The sequence below is a fragment of the Crinia signifera genome, chromosome 19, assembly GCF_055691185.1.
Source record: "Crinia signifera chromosome 19, ASM5569118v1, whole genome shotgun sequence".
Classification (NCBI taxonomy): domain Eukaryota; kingdom Metazoa; phylum Chordata; class Amphibia; order Anura; family Myobatrachidae; genus Crinia; species Crinia signifera.
The window spans coordinates 35402315-35422709 of NC_139226.1; the positions used below are offsets into that span (position 1 = coordinate 35402315).

Genomic DNA, 20395 nt, shown 5'->3' on the forward strand with positions numbered 1-20395 from the left:
TTCTTACAAATAACAAATGATTGGGTCTGTGGATATAAATCCAGGGTGCGTGTCAGCAGCGGCAGCTGTGCAACACTTGAATTGCTCTGTCAGGCGCCATCAAGTGGCCACTGGTGCGCAAAACACTTGAGTTCCCCCTGTAGAGCTAAGGAGCAGTGTTAATCTTTTATTATATAGTATGTATTGCATATCAGTCACCGTACTTTGGGTGAAGGGAACATGACTGTGGCTGTGAGGCTGGTCAGGAACTGCTGTATAAATCATGGTTGCCGACTTTCTTGCTGCACTGGGGGCGTGGGTAGAGTGATCGCGTCATTTAGCCCCGCCCCCGCCGTGCAATGCCGGTATTTTATGTATTGCACTGCGGGCAGCAGGGCTAAAATTACGCGATCGCGTCATTAGACCCACAGACCCCCCCGCCAAGGGGCGGTCTGCTGGTGGTTGCAGGGCAATGCGGGAGGGTTGCCCTCCTTTCCGGGGGGGGGGGGAGCATTTCACTCCCCCCCCCCCTGGACAGGGAGCATGAAATGCCCCCTGGGCAACCAGCATGAAATGCAAACACAAGCTCCCTCGTGGCAACCAGCATGTCACTCCTGCAATGAGCATGTAGGTAAGCAGCACTTATGTGGTTTAATATGTACTTGGCATTATGGTGTGTGTGCTATAATGTGTACTGGGCATAACGGTGTGTGCCATAATGTGTACTGGGCATAACCGTGCGTGTTGTATAATGGGTACTGAGCATTATGCTGTGTGCTATAATGTGCATTGGGCATAATGTGTACTGGGCATAATGGTGTGTGCCGTAATGTGTACTGGGCATGACTGTGTGTGCCATAATGTGTACTGGGAATAACAGTGTGTGCCATAATGTGTACTGGGCATTATGGTGTGTGGTGTAATGTGAATTGGTACTAATATGTGGCTACAGAGAGGAGGCTTTATTCCGTTGGGACCCAGAAAAGGTCAGGTAGGACCCCATCTTTGCATAGTGTAAGTGCTATTTGCAGTTATTGACAATTATAAAGTACCCAGTGCTTCCCCCCTGTGATCCTTGTCATTTAGCCCCGCCCCCCGCCGTGCAATGCCGGTATTTTATGTATTGCACTGCGGGCGGCAGGGCTAAAATTACGCGATTGCTTCATTAGACCCAGGGACCCCCCCGCCAAGGGGCGGTCTGCTGGTGGTTGCAGGGCAATGCGGGAAGGTTGCCCTCCTTTCCGGGGGAGGGGGGGGGGAGGGGGATTTCCGATTTCCGGGAGGGTAGGCAACCCTGGTATAAATATGGTATAGTACATACTATAATCACTCCAGTAGTTACTGACTTGTTTTTGTTCTTTTCCCTATACAGAGTTTGATCTCTGCACCTCCGTTCTCACGCCCTGCTCCTCACTCCAACATGAGGAGATGATTATTTGCTGCAAACCAAGAAACATATATGTGAGTTTGGTATTCTACAGTGTATGAAATGTAAGGAATGCGTCTAACAGGGTTGGGATCATTTGGTTTACAGCATTATGGTTGACAGTCATTAGGTCGACACCATTAGTTCGGCATGGGAAAAGGTCGACATGGTTTTAGGTCAAAAGGTCATTAGTTCGACAGGTCATTAGTTCGACATTGTCTTAAGTCGACATGGGGTTTTTCACTTTTTTTTTTACCTGAATGTTAACAGAGTCGAAATGGACAAAGTTTAAGGTGCACCGCATCCCCTCGCATCGCTCGCTGCGTTCGTTATGCGTCGGGCACGGTGCCTCGCTACTCTCCGCACACTATTTTATTCTCCCACCACGCCCTAGTGGATAATAGGGCATGAAATACCACCTGTCGGCACATGTCGGTTCAAAAAACAGTGAAAAACCCAATGTTGACCTTTTGACTGTCGACCAAGACAATGTCAAACTAACGACCTGTCGAACTAATGACCTTTCGACCTTTCCCCACGTCGACTTTTCCCCACGTCGACTTTTCCCCACGTCGACCTAAACCCATGTCGACCTAAACCCATGTCGACCTAATGACTGTCGACCATAACGCTGTAGACCAAATGACCGCTTCCCGTCTAACAATGGGCCTCATTCATTCAGAGGAGCAAACAGCCATGCGAGTGTCAAACTCGCTGAAGCCATTTGCTCCCGGGGTTTGGTTGCTATGGGCAACATCCCATCTTCAGTAGAACTCGCATCTTAGTAAATTTAAAACAGGTTCAGTATGATTTGTTGAAAATGATGACAACCCCACCGTCAACTACATTATGTACACAAGTACCACATGTCGACGGAGTGCATGTCAACATGTTGACTTGCAACTTGTCGACTTTGACATAAAGCCAACATGTTCACAATATCTACACCTATTTTTATCCCGAATGCTAACAGTAATATTTTGTATTGTCAACACATGAAAGGGTCGACATGAGTGTTTCATTTTTTTGACCCCCGCTCCCCCCCTGATTGCGGCTTCCCCCCCTGACCACGGCATTTAAATGACCTTATCTGCAGATCTCTGGGGAGGGGGCAGGGCTAAAGTGTCATAATCGCGTCATTTAGCCCTGCCCCCTCCACGAAGATAGGCAAATTGAGTAACTTTCCTTCATGGGGGTGGGGCTTAATGTCACGTTTAAGCCCCGCCCCGAACTCCTGTTGAAAGTCTCCGCTCCGGGCTTCTCCCGGAGAGGAGCTTTTAAAAGTCCGCAACCCTGATCTACTTCTTATTTATTTAGCACCCTGTAGAAGATAATAGAATCTGATTGGTTGCCCTTAGCAACATCCCATCTGCAATAGAAATCCCATCTTAGTAAATACACACCTGTCTATCAGCCGTCCGGATATCACAGGGAACAGCTCTGTCACCATTTGGTTACCTCCACCCTGAGACAATAAATACTTTTACACACATGAAATTCGGCAAATGACTTTTTCTGTTCTGTAATTTGGCGCACTAAACAGGAATAGGGAACCGTTGGCCCTCCAGCTGTTGTTGAACTACACATCCCAGCTTGCCCTGCAACAGTTTTAGCATGGTCAAATTGCAGCAAACTGCAGCAGAGCATGCTGGGATGCGTAGTTCAACAACAGCTGGACGGCCAAAGGTTCCCCATCCCTGGTTCAGAAGAATAATTGACTTTTTTCATATAAGTTCCTTTGTCTTGATCTAGGTTGTGTTTTCCTTGCTCCTGATTCTTGTGGGATTTGGCGCCAGCTGTAATTTTGAATACGACCCCATATCATCCCCTAATAACTATAAGGAAAAGATAAATGATTTGGTGAGTTCTGTGTGAGTGCGCCATTGGCTGCGTTATCCGGGTGTTTGTGATATCTGGTATATTCCTAACAGCTGATTGGGTCATGTAGTTATGTGTTTGCAGAGTGTCAGCCTAGTATAGTCCCAAGCTGGTTCATCTGCTGTATAAATGCTATTTACACAGCACTTTATTGGGCACACACACACACATGATTTACTACATTATGGACCTTATTCTGGTTGCTTCGCAGCAGGGCTGCGTTCACACGGGGACCGATTTTGTGTTAGTGCGCATGCTCATTTCTGCACAACACGGCGGGGGGGGGGGGGGTGTTGGAGAGGGGCGTGGAGCTCCGGCCAGCCCAATTAGCATATGCTAGCGTTTCATGGGATGCCCGCCCACTTCCGCCTGAACGTGCACACATATGTAAGGTTGCTCAGAGCAATGGTTGGCGACGAAAGATGTGGGAGGTTCCCCCTGGCCTGCGTATGGATGTTACTGCATAACATCCATTCGCATCCCCTGCGTGCAAATCACGCTTGCGAATGGGTGGTGCCTGCCAACCATTCGCAAGGCGGGGTTTGGTGGACTCACAAGGCTGTGAATTCACAACCAGATTAACCCCCAATAAGTAAATCCTTTTTTGGTATTCGATATAGGATCAGATTCAGAGTAGGTTGTAGTTTAGAGAGGACTTGCTAAACTACAACCCATGGCAGCAGGCGGGCAAGGCTGCCCCACACCATCTATCGCCCAGCGAAACTTTCGCACAGTACTGACTGCCAGGGTTGAAGCGGCTCTGACCCGGGTCAAGGTGCAGTGTGAACGGGTAACCCATATTGCGTGACCCGGGACTCGTTCACAGTATGGAGGAGGCAACATCGTCATCTTCAAGCGCTGCCTCATCTGCCTGCCCCTGATGACGCGCCACCACTTAGCCCCGCCCCCAGGTCGGAGCTTTCAGACTGCAAATGTCGGATCGTTTCTGGGACAGACAGCTATCCTAATCCTGGGTGTGACCCGGCATTTGCGGTCTGAAAGGGGTATTAGTGTACTCTGAAGGGCCAGGATTGGCAATGGGCGGTTCTATACCCTGTAGCAATAAGGTGCAAGTAAAAACTCATTATAGCAAGATATTTTTGTGTTAAACATATATATAATTGCATGTGCTATGAGATTCCACTTGTAGTTATACAGAACCTACAGCCTGTATGAAGTGAAGGAAACGAGTACACGGTATGTTACTTACATTTCATGAATGATTTTGCACTTTTACAGAGTAAATACCTGATTTCGGATTACCCAGTCCAAGACTTTTCCAGTTTACTTATGGTAAGTTAGTGAGTTACATTTATAATCACATATCCCCATATACCACCATTATAATATAAAACAGGTCGTTAATACGATGGCCAGAGAAGTTGGAATAATACAGGTGCCAAATATGTTTGGCAACAAGGATGGGGGATGAAAAATCCCTGTACACAGGGCTGCCATCAGGAATTTTGGGGCCCGGGACTCATTTTCAGTCCGCCCCCCCCCCCCCCCTCCTCACTTGACTTACCGTAACCCAGCTCCTGCTCCCCCATTTCCTCTTCTGCTGAGCTGCAACCCGGAGGTCCCAGAGCGCAGGCTTCTTTAACTCAGGATGCTGGCGGCCAATTAAAATGCAGCACCGGCTGTTGAGCCAATCAGAGCTCCTGTACCGGCAGCCACTCTGATTGGCTGCCAGTACGCGAGCTCTGATTGGCTCAAAAGCCGGTGCAGCATTTTAATTGGCCGCCGGCGTCCTGGGTTGAATAAGCCTACGCTCTGGGACCTGCTTTGTTCAGCGCACTGAGCGCAGCGCAGCGGAGGCAGTCGGGGGTTGCGGTGGGCAAAATGAGCTGCCCGGGCCCTTCCAGAGGCCGGGGGCCCTTCACAGCTGTACCCAGAGCACCCCCTTATTGGCGGCCCTGCCTGTACATAATGTACCACTTTTCAGTATGCACTATGCATCCCTGGGGGGGATGTTGTGTCAATGTTCCCAATCACAGTTCTTGTCGATGTTGAAGTATGAAAAAAATCCAAAGAATGGAAGAAAGAATTTTTTTTTTTTAAATGTATGTGGACATTTTTAGAAGGTATCACATCTCCCTGTTCTATATCCAGGACAGCAGGTGCTCCCCGCTCTGGGAATTGTCTTACATCTTCGCCGAACTGAGTGCCATAAAAAATAAATCTGGAAGTGTGCTCGCCAAGAAGCTGCACGACGTGACCAATGAGATTCAGTTTGTGACAGAGTGTTTATTTAACGTAAGTGTTTGTGCTGTAGCCTTGTATTATATTACATTATCTGCCATGTTTACAACCTACAAAACATACTGATGACCTGACAGTACATCTGATAGGCCAGCTGCGGTCCCCAGCTAGAAATAAATGTGTTCTGTGTTGGATCTGTACACTAATCTTTTCACCTTTATTCATGGTCCTGTACAGCACCTGACATTTTGCAGGCAATATTTGCGGCTATCTGCTCGCTGGGCTGCAAGTGTTCAGATCTCATCGAGCAGGTAGCCGACGCCCTGCTTCCCGCACGGCCTCCCGCAGTCCCCCAACCCTGTGCACGGCTTCAAACGCGTACACAGATGTGCACACAGGGGGGAAATCATTCCCCAGCAAAGGAGTCTGAATCGTGCCCAATGTACCAACTAATCAGCTGCTAACCGCCACTTTACAGGCTGTTGGGTAGATGTAATAGTCGTCAAATTCAGACCTGAGTGCATGGCTGCGAATTACAGTAGCAGGCCAAGCAATTATCGGGCCATTCTACAGATGCGCGAGGCCGTCTTGCGATAAAATCCTCCTACTTTTTTGATCGCTGGCCGTACGCAAGGTGACTGACGGGAAGCCAGCATTTGGGGCTGGTAACTGTCCCTTTTATGGGAGAGTCAGAGAAAATGCAGGCATGACTAGACGTTTTCAGGGAAGTCATGTGACATCAGCTCTGGCCCCGATCATCCTGTTTCCCTCACAACCGCTGAGTAAGTCATTGTCTGCACTCAGACTGCACACAGTTGAGAAATCATTCAATGGTAAGGGGCTTGTGAACGGATTTGCAGCTAATCGCCGATCCAGCTGATTTTTGCAAGACTTGCACAGCAATTCGCAGGCTTGCACTGGGCGGGATTTCACTCTGACGGTGCGGAGTCGCAGGGCTCCAAAAATTTCCGGCTCCAAAAATTGCCCAGGTCCCACTCCCCCCTCCCTTGTTGCAGGGAGTGGGCAATGGGGTCAGAGGACAGGCTTCTGCCGCAGCACAGACTCTCTCCCCAGCTCAGCACACTCTGTGTGTGTTGCAATGAGGATCCTGGCCTGCACCCCATACACATTGGGGTTTTTTTTTCATGAGGAAGTGGCCACGCCCCTGTGGTGGTCACGCCCCATCTAGTGGCCACTCCCCCTCCCTTTATCCGGGGCCCAGACGTCCTGTAGGCACACCTGATGGTGCCGACCTATTAACCATCGATAGACACTGGGGTATATCATCAGGGTCTTGGATGGATAGTTAGGACATCTTAGAGAACTCACTATTACAATTAGCTATATAAATGTTTTTCAGTAACAATAAAAATAGGTTCCTGCAAAACAATTTCTATATTTATTTTCAGAAATCAGTTATCGCCACTCTCCAGCGTAAACCAATCACCTTCTTCATAAACAGAACCATCGATTTGTTGGATGAGTTGAAGCTGAACAATAAAATTCTAAACGACTATTCCAACTGCACTTTAATCCAGTACAAGTCTGGTAAGTAATAATTCTCTTATTTTCTCTATATAGTTTGCCCAGACTGGCACAGAAAATACTCGGGATTGTATTGCCCCCCCCCCCCCCTGGGGCACTACACTAAAATCAATTGGCATTAACATAAAGTCTCTCCTGTGTTCTCGAGCAGATGATCCGGGCACGGGAAACGGTCATCTGTCAGACCACACTTAGGTCGACAGTCATTAGGTCGACCCCGGAAGGTCGACTGGCCCCAAGGTCGACATGGATAAAGGTCGACATGGGTCAAGGTCGACATGGCTTAATGTCGACATGGGCCAAGGTCGACAGTCATTAGGTCGACATGAATTTTTCGCTGTTTTTTGAGCCAACATGTGCCGACAGGCGGTATTTCATGCCCTACCATCCACTAGGGCGTGGTGGGAGAATAAAATAGTGTGCCCGAAGCATTGCGAGCGAAGCGAGGGGCTGCGGTTCAACTCCAACTGTGTCCATGTCGACTGTGTCGATATTCAGGTAAAAAAACAGTGAAAAACTCACGTCGACCTAATCCCATGTCGACCTTGGCCCATGTCGACCTTAAGTCATGTCGACCTTGACCCATGTTGACCTTTAACCCTGTCGACCTTGTGGCCAGTCGACCTTCTGGGGTCGACCTAATGACTGTAGACCTAAGTCTGGTCTGATAGATGTACCGATTCCCCGGGCACAGACTGTACTGTGTTCCCCTGAGGGTCAATGTTTCTTCTTCTTGTGTTTTAGTGGGACATATGGATTTTTTTTTTCCTGTGGGGACCAATAGGTTTTTCCCTGTGGGGGTCTGAAGGTGTGCCTTGGCAATTTTAAAATCTTGTTTGTCGTGTGACGGAATGGAAAAGGTGGAAAATCACTGCAGTAGACATTAATCGCGTCTATTGGAAGTGAATAGGGCTACACTCCTCCACTTTCTCCGCCAATCAATGGTATATAGAAAGGGAAAAAGAGCTCCACATAGTGTGATAACATCAAATACTGTAAACAACCAATAAGAAATTCTGAATGCTCGTACCCCATAGAAGGGTCTACGTTTCACACAGTAGACAATATTGCATAATATCAGAATTGAGTAAAGGCCTCCCTTTTTCTGGGTCACACTCCTCCACTTTCCTTTCATATGGTCCACAGACAAGTTGTAGACTGTAACGGCAGTGTAACAATATCCAACAAGGTCCTTGAGAAAGAGACAGCCCTGTATCGAAACTATGTGGAGGAGGGATCTGCTGGACTTTCAGACCCTGTTGGATATTGCAACCGCACGCCCTGCGCCCAGATCTGCTATAATATGATCCTCCGTCCACCATAGTTGCTGACATTCAACCTATCATGATATGGAGAGAGATAAAGTGGACAAGTTGCCAACCAGTCTGCTTCTAACAGCCATATATCTGCCACACAGTCTTTGAAATGACCATTAGAAGCTGATTGGGCAACTACTCTGCTTTATCTCTCTCCAAGGCCTGATACACCCCGCCCCTAATCTTGTAAGGAGCTGGGGAAGGCATAATGGCATGTTCTCATCTTGGGAGTGTGACAACATAGCCCAGAGCCACACTACCAACCAGTTACTGGGAAGCCTCATTTTTCACCTTGCCGTGTACACTTGTTCTTCAAAAATAATGAATGCTTCATACTCAGCTTCACATTTGTGTATACAACAGACTGTGTGTCGGCTGCAAAATTGCAAATCTGTTTGCCATCGTAGGTTGCGTGTCCGCAAGCCTCTGACTCTGAGCAATGGTGCATACACACGGAACGATTTGAAGGACAATGTGAGGATTCCTGATCGATGGGAACGACCAATTATTCAAATTGTTCCGTGCATCGTTAACGATCCACGTTCCCGCCGATCTTTTGTGAAGCGTATGATATCGTTCTTTTATGTATGCGCCTTACGTTTCCACCATATCTATTAAGAAAGGCCGCCAGTTCCCAATTTACTTTCATTTCTAGAACGGGACACTGTCACTGGCAGAGAAGGAATAATCTGGCTAACCCATAGTCATTGACATTTGTGGAAATGGGCAGAGCTGGGGAGATATAATCACAGTGTGTCTCTTGTTTCAGATGACTCCCCAATGACAGCGCTAATTGAAGCTGACAAAGTAATTAACGAGCCCAGGCACAGAGAACGTTATGGGATTGGGATTGCATTTGTCTCCTGCATCATCCTAATTTTGAGCTTCATCGTCTATTGTCGAAAATCAGTAAGCTGCATGTTATTTAGATTTCAGAAACTGCCGGCTGAAAGGACATTGGGGGTCATTCAGATGTGGTGGGAGTGGCTATCACCGCTGGTTCCTTGGAAGCAGCAGTGGTGATGCAGCAGGCGGTGTCTGTTATGGGTATGATTCATTGAGTCGACAAACTTTAGGTCGACATGCATTTAGGTCGACATCTGAACTAGGTCGACATGCCACAGGTCGACAGTCAAAAATTCAACATGGGATTTTCACTTTCTTTTTGTCCCGAATGTTGACACAGTCGACATGGACGCCATCTAAGTGTAAGGCATCCCCTCGCATGGCTCACTGGCCTTGCTATTCCATTCTCCCTCCACGCCATAGTGGACGGTAGGGCTGGAAATACAGCCTGTCGGCACATGTCGGCTCAAAAAAAAAAAGTGAAAACCCCATGTCAACCTTTTGACTGTCAACCTAGCCAGTGTCGACCTAATGATTGTGTCGACCTTCCATCCATGTCGACCTTGGGCATGTTGACCCATTTCAAGTGTCGACATGTGCCATTTTGACATAATGCATGTCGACCTTTGTGTCGACCGAATGAGCATATACCCCTGTTACAAGCAGATGCCATCTGCTGCTGTAGTGATCCAAGCTGTATACTGGGACACAGCAATGGATCCCTAACTCACCAGCGGGTGGCTTGTGGCTCCTAAGCCACCTGCAGCAAAGGCCAGAGAAACTCTGTCTTACAGCAGAGATCCCTGGCCTCTTCCGACCTCCTAAACGGCGGCAACACACAAAAGTAGCCGTCCCTTCCTCCCTGCCCCCGAATAGGCATCAGGCAGCCAATCACAGAGAGTCTGCTGCCAACCTGTGTCACGTTTGTGCAGAACAGATCCTGTGCATGTGCACAGTACAGAGAATCAGTACTTTGCAACTCCCGTTGTATTTGAAGGGCTCCCTTTGTATTTAACCCAGGCTTATCTGTACATGCATGGCGCTTTAATTAAATTGGAGACAAGTCTATGTTTGCTTAACAAAGTATGTGTGCAAATAACTGTATCATGATTATGGTGTAACTTACAATTCCTCTACCTGTCTATTGGAACTACTTAATTGACATTTTGCTTGGACTGCTGCAGAGAAGGATTTCACATTTGGGTTTAACAGGGAGAACGACAGATGTCGGCAATTACTTTGCCTTATTTTGTATTTATTTATATGTGTTTCTATGCAATTTAATTAATTTTATATTGACAGTACTTTTTAGATTGAAAATACGGCTTTGGCATTATTAAATAACTGTCCAGGCACAATGGGGGAAATTTACTGTATTATTCTACTTCACATTTGATGTTGCTATGGGCAACCAATCAGAATCTACTTAGTTATTTAGCACCCTAGAAGATAGTAGACAGGATCTGATTGGTTGCCCAAGTAGAATACACATCTTAGTAAATTTTCCCCAATTTCTCTGTGCTTGTATGTGGTATCACATTGTGCATAAAACAAAAACAAAATTGGATGTAGGAGCAGATGCAAGTGCAAAAAAAAGTGTATTTTACCCCTTCGAGTGCCAAGTGAAATTGTTAAAATTGGTGTGAAAATTGGCAAGCAAACATTTGTATTAATCATAATGACCTATAAAACTGATTCAGGGCATGCTGGGATGTGTAGTACAACAACAGCTGGAGTGTCAAGGTTAGCCATCATGATCTTATTTTACGCAAACATTTTTATTTGAAATTATATAACAAATGTGAGCGACGCTGGCATTTATAGCAGATATTTTGAACAGAGATGTTGGCACTGAAAGGGTTAAAACAAAAACATGTGAATGCAATAGCAAAGCCCTTGCAGGCTGCAGAGTACACAGATAATTGCAGAACAGACACTATAGCAGGGTTGCCGGCCCTCCCGGAATTACCGGGAGTCTCCCGAAAATCGATCGCGGCATTTAAATGCTGCAATCTGCGGGTCTCAGAGGAGTGGGCGGAGCTAAAACGACACACCCGTGTCATTATAGCCCCTCCATGGAGATCAGTGATTTTTGTCTATTTCCCGTAATGGGGCGGGGCTTAATGACGTCACAGTCGAGCCCCGCCCCCCGAAGGGGTAATAAAATTCTCCTCTCCGGGCTTCTCCCGGAGAGGAGCATTTGAAAGTCGACAACCCTGTACTATAGCTGTGTAAACACGGGGGCGATAGGGGCTGAAATCGCTGGGAATATGGTCGCTGGCGACCATATTGCCAGTGATGGGAGTGTGCCAGCCCAATTCTAATCGCTGGTCGCAGGAGCTTGCTCCTGCGACCAGCTGATTACCTCTGCGGCACCGCCGGCAGAGGTTCCCCTTCATCAGCGACCATCTCTGGTCGTTGATAAAAAGGAGACACTGAGCAATATATTGCTCAGCCATATATTGCTAGCAATATATGGCTGAGCAATATATCTCCCCCGTGTGTACGGGGCTTATGACAAATCAGATCTTCAGGAAACTTGGGGGTGATTCAGCATGGCTTGTTTTTTTCCGAATTCGGTCCTCGGACCGATGGTACGGCTCTGCGCATGCGTGTGAGCAATTATATGTGTGCCCTCTGGGTCTCAGTGAGCTGCGAGCGTAGGGGGCCGTATGCAGTATTGGTAAATGCCGCTGTGCTTTACAATTAAAAACAATGAACAAACTAGGAAGTGACAGACGATCAAAATGGTTGGCGGTTCCTGCTCACAAGCTTACAATCTATAGGGCAATAGGCATTGATGCACAAGGGTAGGCGTTATCTATTGCATAATGCTCCATCAGTTTACATGGAGTCCTGGGTGAACTTTATTCTACAGTGACCTAGCAATTTTGACCAGGGATCGGGAGGACAGGAATGTGAGAGAGAGCACTGTGAGTATATACAGTGTGTTGACTGTACAGTGGGGATGTCATTGGATAGGAGAGGTCATGTGGGTGGTCCTGGAATTTGATAAGCGGCCTGAACAGGTGAGTTTTCAGAGAACGCTTGAAGGTTTGGAGACTAGAGGGGATTCTTATTGTGCGTGGGAGAGCATTCCATAGAGTCGGTGCAGAAAATTCAAATGACTTTCTTTTTGTTTCCCCTACAGTCCAGCCATAGGCCAGAAAGGCCCGCCAATGACCCAGCAGAAAGCCAGGAGTCCGTAAGTATTGTGCGTCATTATTATTTTATTTAAGCATTAACAGGTTGTTATATAATGCAGCAAATTCTGAACAATAGAAAATATTGATAAAAAAACTGGGTACTTACAGATAGTCAAACGGTAGGAGGGCCCTGCTCGCACGCTTACAATCTATAGGGAAACAGGCATTGATATACACGGATACGTGTTACCTATTGCATAATGGTCCGCCAGATTGCAACGGTTCATAGTGGGCTGCAAAGGGTGTCCCTGCAATGTTGCCCTGGGGTCGGGAGGATGGGAAAGTGAGAGACAGAATAAGTGAGGACTGTACAGGGGGTATATAACTGGATAGGAAAGGTTGAGGAAGGTTACAGTGATGTAAAATCATGATTTTCTACTATTTGAGAGAGACAATATTTATTGGCCGGATTCTGGTAGAGTTTGGCTAAGGCCTATGTTGTCCTGATTTGGTATCTGCAAATGTTGGGAGATACTGTATGCTATGCTGCAGTGGAGTAAGTTCGCCCCAGTTGCCCGGGTTACCCGTTTGCATAGCAACCTGGGTCACAGCCGTGTTTAACCCTAGACGTGAACAGGGTTGAAATGCCGTGTTGGTCGACCTGGGAATTTGCTTAGTGGTGCTTTCACACCACAGATCAACCCAGGTTAACACGGCAACAAACCTGGGTGGATTTGGGTATTAGACACCATACTGAAAAGTAATACAGTGACCATTTTTTTTTTATTATTCCACATATTTTCTATACATTTGTGCCACTTTTATTTTACATATTTTGTCATTTTATGAGATTTCCAATGCTAATATTACAATGTATATTGACCCTTTGAGTGCCAACATCTCTGCGAGAGTTGTGCAAAATATCCGCTAAAAATGCCATCTTCGCTTACATTTGTTATATAAAATTCAAATAAAAAAATGTGTAAAAAAAAAAAAAAAGTTTATATCTCCCGTATAAAGGTAACATTACAGGTCATTATGATAAATAATGTTTGCTTGATGATTTTCATACCAATTTTGACAAATTCACTTGGCACTCAAAGGGTTTATTTATTTACAGTTTCTTATATAGCGCAGCAGATTCCGTTGCGCTTTACAATAGTAGACAGTGATAAGACAAACTGGGTAACAACAGACAGACTTGAAGGTAGGAGGGCCCTGCTGCAAGCTTACAATCTATAGGGATATAGGGGGGAAACATAAGGACAGGCACCAGTAATAGCAGTTACAAGTCCAGAAGGGAAGCTATATCTCTTATATATTTAGCCAGATCTGTCACTCAACCCCTGTGGAGAACGTTCCTGTGTAGAACAGTTTCACTTTCATGTGTCTGACGTTCCACCCCCTTGACATCGCCTCCCCCCGCCCAGCCAGGGCTACAGTACACGCCCACCATCCACCATTACTCCACAGCCACCATCCACCATTACTCCTGCAGATCCCTACCCTCTGCCAGGACCCCCGTGACCCCCCTCCCGCGATTTGCGGGACCCCCTCGCGACCCCCCCTCCCGCGATTCGCGGGACCCCCCGCGATTCGCGGGACCCCCCGCGACCCCCCCTCCCGCGCCCCCCCCGCGAATCGCGGGACCCCCGCGACCCCCCTCCCGCGATTCGCGGGACCCCCGCGACCCCCCCTCCTGCGATTTGCGGAACCCCCGTGACCCCCCCTCCCACCATTCGCGGGACCCCGCACCCCCCCTCCCGCGATTTTCGGGACCCCCGCTTTCCACCCTCCCGCGAGTCTCGGGACCCCCGCGACCCCCCCTCCCGTGATTCGCGGGACCCCCGTGAACCCCCCCTCCCGCGATTCGTGGGACCCCCGCGACCCCCCTCCCGCGATTCGCGGGCTCCCCGCGACCACCCCGGTATCCGGACTATTGTTAGACAGCACTTACATCGACAGCCATTACATCGACACCATTAGTTCGACAGCTCAATAGGTCGACATGGTTTTAGGTCGACATACCATTAGGTCGACATGTCATTATGTCGACAGCTCATTAGGTCGACAGCTCCTTAGGTCGACATGTTTTTAGGTCGACACTGCCATTAGGTCGACAGTGTCTATGTCGACAGTCAAAAGGTCGACATGGGTTTTTTCACTGTTTATTGAGCCGACATGTGCCGACAGGCGGTATTTCATGCCCTACTATCCACTAGGGTGTGGTGGGAGAATAAAATAGTGTGCCGAGCGCAGCGAGGCACCGTGCCCGAAGCATAGCGAGCGGCTGCGGTACACTTCAAACTGTGTCCATGTCGACTGTGTCGACATTTCGGCCAAAAAACAGTGAAAAAAACCATGTCGACCTTTTGACTGTCGACATAGACTCTGTCGACCTAATGGCAGTGTCGACCTAATGAGCTGTCGACCTAATGGGCTGTCGACCTAATGAGCTGTCGACATAATGACATGTCGACCTAATGGTATGTCGACCTAAAACCATGTCGACCTATTGAGCTGTCGAACTAATGGTGTCGATGTAATGGCTGTCGATGTAAGTGCTGTCTAATATCCGTCCCAGACCCGACCACCCCCTCCCGCGATTTGCTGGACCTCCGCGACCACCCCCTCCCGCGAAACGCGGGACCCCGCGACCCTCCCGAAAATCGCGGGACCCCAGCGACCCCTCCCTCCCGCGAGCCCCCTCCCGCGATTCGCAGGACCCCTGCATCCTCCCCTCCCGCGATTCGCGGGACCCCTGCGACCCCCCCTCCCGGCATTAAAAGGGCCCCCCACGACCCCCCCTCCCGCGATTCACGGCACCCCCCTCAACTGTGATTTGCGACCCCCCTCCCGCGATTCACGGGACCCCCCGTAGCGCCCCCCTCCCGCGATTTGCGGGCCCCCTCGGCACTTCTCGCGATTTGCGACCGCACCACCCCCCCTTGACTCACGGCACCCCACGCGCCCCTCCCGCAATTCACGGACCTCCGCAACCCCCCCTCCCGCAATTCACTAACCCCGACAACCCCCCTCCCGCAATTTGCGGACCCCCCTTCCCACGATTCAAGCCCAGCCGCGCCCCCGCCCACGATTTGCGGACCCCCCCCTCCCGCTAACCGCGGATCCCCACACACCACCCCCCCCTCCCGCAATTTGCAGACCCCCCAGACCCCCTTCCGGCAATTCCACCCCCCAGCGGACCACCGTGGCCCCCGCTCCCGCATTTCACGTACCCCCGTGACAATGGGGGATCCTGTACCACCACAAGCAGGTACCGCCCCTAGGTGGGAAATCAGGCCCTGGCTGCCGCACTGCAGGTTTCCCCACTGCCCTCTGCACCAGCGCCACAACTTTTATCAATGTCTTGCCCACATACCACTATTATACAGCCTCCTGCTCTCATGCACGCTCACTCCCTCCCAGTGGGAGGAGACGCTCACCCACTGCCGGGAGCTGCATACTGTCCCCCACCCTCCTCCAGTTCTAGGGATGCCCATCGACCATCAATGATTTTCAAATAATCGATGGTTTATGGCCGATGTTGAATACTTTTGCCATCAATGTGGGAGGACACTGCCCTGCCTCCTGTTCTCCTGCCCTGTAACTTCCGCCAGTGGAGACCCGCTCACCCTGTGTTGCCCACATTCCCCTATCATGCTTTACCGCCCAGCCTCCTGCTCTCATGCACCCTAACTCCCACCCAGTCGGAGGAGACACTGACTCCTGTATTTCTGTGCTGCCACGCTGGACCCTCACCCACTGGCAGAAGCTGCACAGTGTCCACCACCCTCTTTAGTCCCCCGTATGCCCACACACCCCCATCACTACCCAGCTTCCTGCTCTCCTGAACCGTAACTTCCACCACTGGGTAATCGCTGACGCTGTGTTGCCCACATACCCCTATTATGCCTCATATCCCAGCCTCCTGCTTTCATGCACCCTAACTCCCACCCAGTAGGAGGAGACACTGACTCAGGGCCACCGTCCGGTACTCCTGTGCTGCCACGCTGGACCCTCACCCACTGCCAGAAGCTGCAATACAGGGCATCTTTCATACAATTCTAACCATATTTCTCACAATACAAATGTTCACAAATTAAGGGGCGTAGCCCCTTACGCCGGTGTGAAGAGCGCCCGTAGGGCGCGATGAATCACCTAGTAATACATAAGTGCCTCGGAGGGTTATGCATGTAGAACTTAAATATGATAGGCTTGCCTGAAGAGGTGAGTTTTCAGGGAACGCTTGAAGGTTTGGAGACTGGTGGAGAGTCTTAATGTGCGTGGAAGGGCATTCCATAGGATGGGAGCAGCCCGATAAAAGTCCTGTAATAATGAATGGGAGCTAGTGATTAAAGGGTTAATGAAAATCGTCTTTTTATCCACGATAGAAGCATAGGGGTAAATGTACTAAATATTAAAAAAATTGAAAATAGTTTATGTTGCCCATAGCAACTAATACTATTCTGTCTATTATTTTCTATAATGCAAAATAGAAATGATAGACAGGTTTTCATTGATTGCTGTCTGGAGTCCTGTTCATGTCTATATAGCTCCTCTTTATCTTCTTTGTGTACACAATGGAACTTGGTGCGACAAAAAGTCGTAGCGTGTCCTGAGTGCCACCGCTAAGCATCCTCTATTGTGGTATAATATGTATGAGACTGACTTCTCCAGCTGCTGAACCACACATCTTACACCACATTTATGTTGATATTCTTTTTACACAGACAAATGAGGACACTGCGGTATGAATACAGAAGAAATAGAAGAACTTCTCAGAAACAATGTTATGAAAAAGTATGTATTCTTATTTCTATAGCACAGCGCAATTGATATTCATGTACTCGCTTGCAGCTTGTATCAATCAAGCTTCAAAAAGTGATAAAGTGGAGAGTTATAAACAGCCAGCCAATCAGCTCTTACCTGTCATGTTACAGGCTGGGTTAGAAAAATGTCAGGTAGGAGCTGATTGGCTGGTTCTTTATCACCACTATATCACTTTTTGAAGCTTGATACATCTGGTCCTAAATCATCAAGTTATTAAGTTATCAATGGGTTAAATAAAACTGTCAACAATTGAAAAAAAAAAAATGAGCAGCTCTTCCAACACACCCATGAGGAGGCGTAACTGGGCTATACAGGATGGGAGCGTCTATGATTTGCAGAACGTGCAGAGTTAGATATAAGCCACTGGTTCAGTGACAGTGGTGAAGGGTGCCGAAACCAAACCTTCCAATAGGTGCTGAATGCGCAGGACTCGGTGTACGGGTGAATGTGCAGCAATGCCATAAGTAAAACGCCAGGTAAAACCAACATTGTATCACATGGGATTTTGAATAATTTTATGACGCACATGCTGGGCGAGATCTAATACGGTGCTATTATTTAGACATCGGACCATATTGCACATGTCAAATGTACGACTTTTTTCCGTATTGCGCACATGTAATAGGCAATTTTTTAGACATGGGAATGTGCGGATTTGTGTAAACCTTTTTTAAAAATGGCGTGGGGTCCCCCCTCCTGAGCAAAACCATCCGAGCGCTCATTGAGCCTGTCCTTGTTCCCCAAATACGGGGGGGGGGGGGGGATTTTGGGGTTCTCCCATATTTAAGAAACCAGCATTGGACACTTGGACCGGACCTGGTTCCAAAAATACGGGGGACCCTCAGTTTTTTGTCCCCCATATTTTGGAACCAGCACTATGCTTCAGCTAGCGGTGTCATGCCACAGCCAGGGGACACTTTCTACACAAGGTCCCCTGGCCGAAACATGATGACCGTGGCTGGTCATCCCCGGTGAGAGCGGAGTAAGCCGGGTCCCTCACCCCGCACTGACAGCGGAGTAACCTGGGTCCCTCACCCCGCACTGACAGGGAGTAAGCTGGGTCCCTCACCCCGCACTGACAGCGGAGTGAGCCGGGTCCCTCACCCCGCACTAAGAGTGGAGAATTCCGCTGACCTCCGTGCTGGGCACCCGCTCAGCCCTGACTGACTAAGGTCATGTAAATGCTTTCAGCTGTAGGGTCTGTGCACTCGTGGACTCTGGAGGGTAAGTAATAAAGAAAATGGGTGCAGCATGTGCGGTGTGGGCCCCCCTGGGACTCAGGGGCCCCTATGCACTGTGCCCTCTGTAGCTACTATAAATATGCCAGTGATTGCGCCATATGGCATATAATTACCAGATGTATAGTAGGAGGACACATCTCTAGTCCATAACTCTGGCATCTATTGTGTGTGTGTTATTATATTATCCTGTAACGTTGGTCTTTTACTTTACAGGTATTTTTCTTGAAGATGCCTTGCTCTACAACCTGAGCATCATGAGTTTCCTGCCAAACACTTCGTCCTTGAGCCACAGTGGTTCTTATTATCACACGTCATGCGTCCTCCGTCTTTCACGTACGATTGGACGAGAATTCACCAAAACAAACCACGCTCGAAAAGGCTAGTGGCAAGCTACCACTTCTGCCGGGAGATGCTTCAAGGCAGACAACCGAAGACTGACATACTGTGACGTATTGTAAGCGTCTTGAGTCCTATTGGAGAAACAAAGCTACTGTATATAAATACAATTATTATTATATTATTATTACTTGGGAAAAACATCAGGCGTACACAGAAGATCCTGACATGTGGCTGGAAATGGTGGACTTAACCAATGACTTCTAGGAGCAACCAGGATGGGCACCTCTTATGGAACTATGAGGAATTCACTTTTTTAATAGCACCCATCTAAAATCATAATTTAGGAAGCGCAAATTAAGTAACCGAGGTGCCTTTTGCAGACTCTGTACTAGGTTGCTGTTGCAGACTTACAGTCCTTGAGATTGTCCAGACAACTTGGTCATTGGGGATACAAAATATCCATTTGTGCTATTAGTCCGATGGTTTTTGGCTAGAAGACGTAATTTTCAGCTCCACTCGTGTCCATGGAAAATACCGCCGCGCCTCTATAGCTCCGTGCAGCAAAATGATTCCACACCCAACTGTGAAATGAATTGTATCGGTTTTTAAATATTTAATTCCAGTGTTATTTTTTTTTCTTCTTCTATAATGACTGGGGAACTTCAGAGCAAAGTTTGCACATTTTATTATTATCGCCTGCCATCTTGGCCTATTGCGTACTCTCGTTCACAAAAACGGTTTAAATCCATTTGTAAGGCGAAATGACTCAGATATTAGCCCACATACACACTTCTCTGCTTGTTACAAACGGAGATGGGGAGCTCATTTATACAATAGCTGGCTCTGTGTACAGTCAATTGAATCAGTGGGGGGATTTGTCATCTCTGTCATGGCCGCACCCGCGATGTGGCTGACTCGCCTCCAGTGCTCAGCCAGTCGGCAGCAGTACAGATGAATCTATCCTCATCCTTGCTGGCGATCCGCCAGCAGCATGCTGCTGGCGGATCGCCAGCAACACGGCGCCGCTATCTTACTGTGACGCGCGTGCGTCCCCCACGCACGCGCGTCACAGTATCCGGGCGACGGGGCGGCGAGGCGGAAGCATTACTGTCCGCTTCCCGCTCGAGGGGCGGGGGGGGGACCAGAGGAGGCTACGGGGGGTGCAGTCGACCGAGGGCAGCACCGTCGGAAGGGGACGCGCGCGCACGAGGCATACAGATGGCGGCGGAGCAAAGCACGGAGATGGACACTTAGGTGACCCACTATATGCCGGGTCAGTTAAAGTATTATAGATAGACCAAATGTATATAAATAATAATATAATAATAATAATAATAATAATAATAAAAAAACAGCAGTGTAGACCCCTGGGCATAGAAATGTAATGGGGCCACTACCGATCCTCCAGTGGTAGGGGTGGGGGAAGCTTTGATGTCCCGTGGGTGGTAGGGGGTATTATATCAACCGCTCAGCATGTAGGGCCTGGATCAGTGATTTACACTAATTACTCCTTTACTGCACAAATGGTGGGAGATGGGGTGGGAGAAGGGGGCATTGGGCTGAATGAAGGGGCCCTGATACATAACTTCCAGGGTGGTAGAGGATGTTTGATATGCAGAGGAGGGGTGTATAATGGAGTGTGCT

The 20395-nt window shown here is 48.5% G+C and overlaps 1 protein-coding gene across 5 annotated transcripts in view; it reads left to right on the forward strand.

Annotated features, from left to right (window-relative positions):
• Positions 1 to 19693, forward strand: part of FLT3LG (fms related receptor tyrosine kinase 3 ligand) — a 56434-nt gene extending 36741 nt beyond the window's left edge. For 2 of the 5 annotated variants that reach the window (XM_083162358.1, XM_083162357.1), the window contains exons 2-10: positions 1352 to 1440; positions 3158 to 3265; positions 4523 to 4576; positions 5396 to 5539; positions 6895 to 7033; positions 9116 to 9255; positions 12344 to 12406; positions 17072 to 17141; positions 18626 to 19693. In XM_083162358.1, the coding sequence (XP_083018484.1) occupies positions 1408 to 1440; positions 3158 to 3265; positions 4523 to 4576; positions 5396 to 5539; positions 6895 to 7033; positions 9116 to 9255; positions 12344 to 12406; positions 17072 to 17095 (705 nt within the window). In that variant the 5' untranslated portion in view covers positions 1352 to 1407 and the 3' untranslated portion in view covers positions 17096 to 17141; positions 18626 to 19693. The remainder of the gene's footprint in view (positions 1 to 1351; positions 1441 to 3157; positions 3266 to 4522; positions 4577 to 5395; positions 5540 to 6894; positions 7034 to 9115; positions 9256 to 12343; positions 12407 to 17071; positions 17142 to 18625) is intronic. The other 3 variants (XM_083162359.1, XM_083162360.1, XM_083162361.1) reach the window with 3 other exon arrangements.
• Positions 19694 to 20395: the final 702 nt, after the last annotated feature.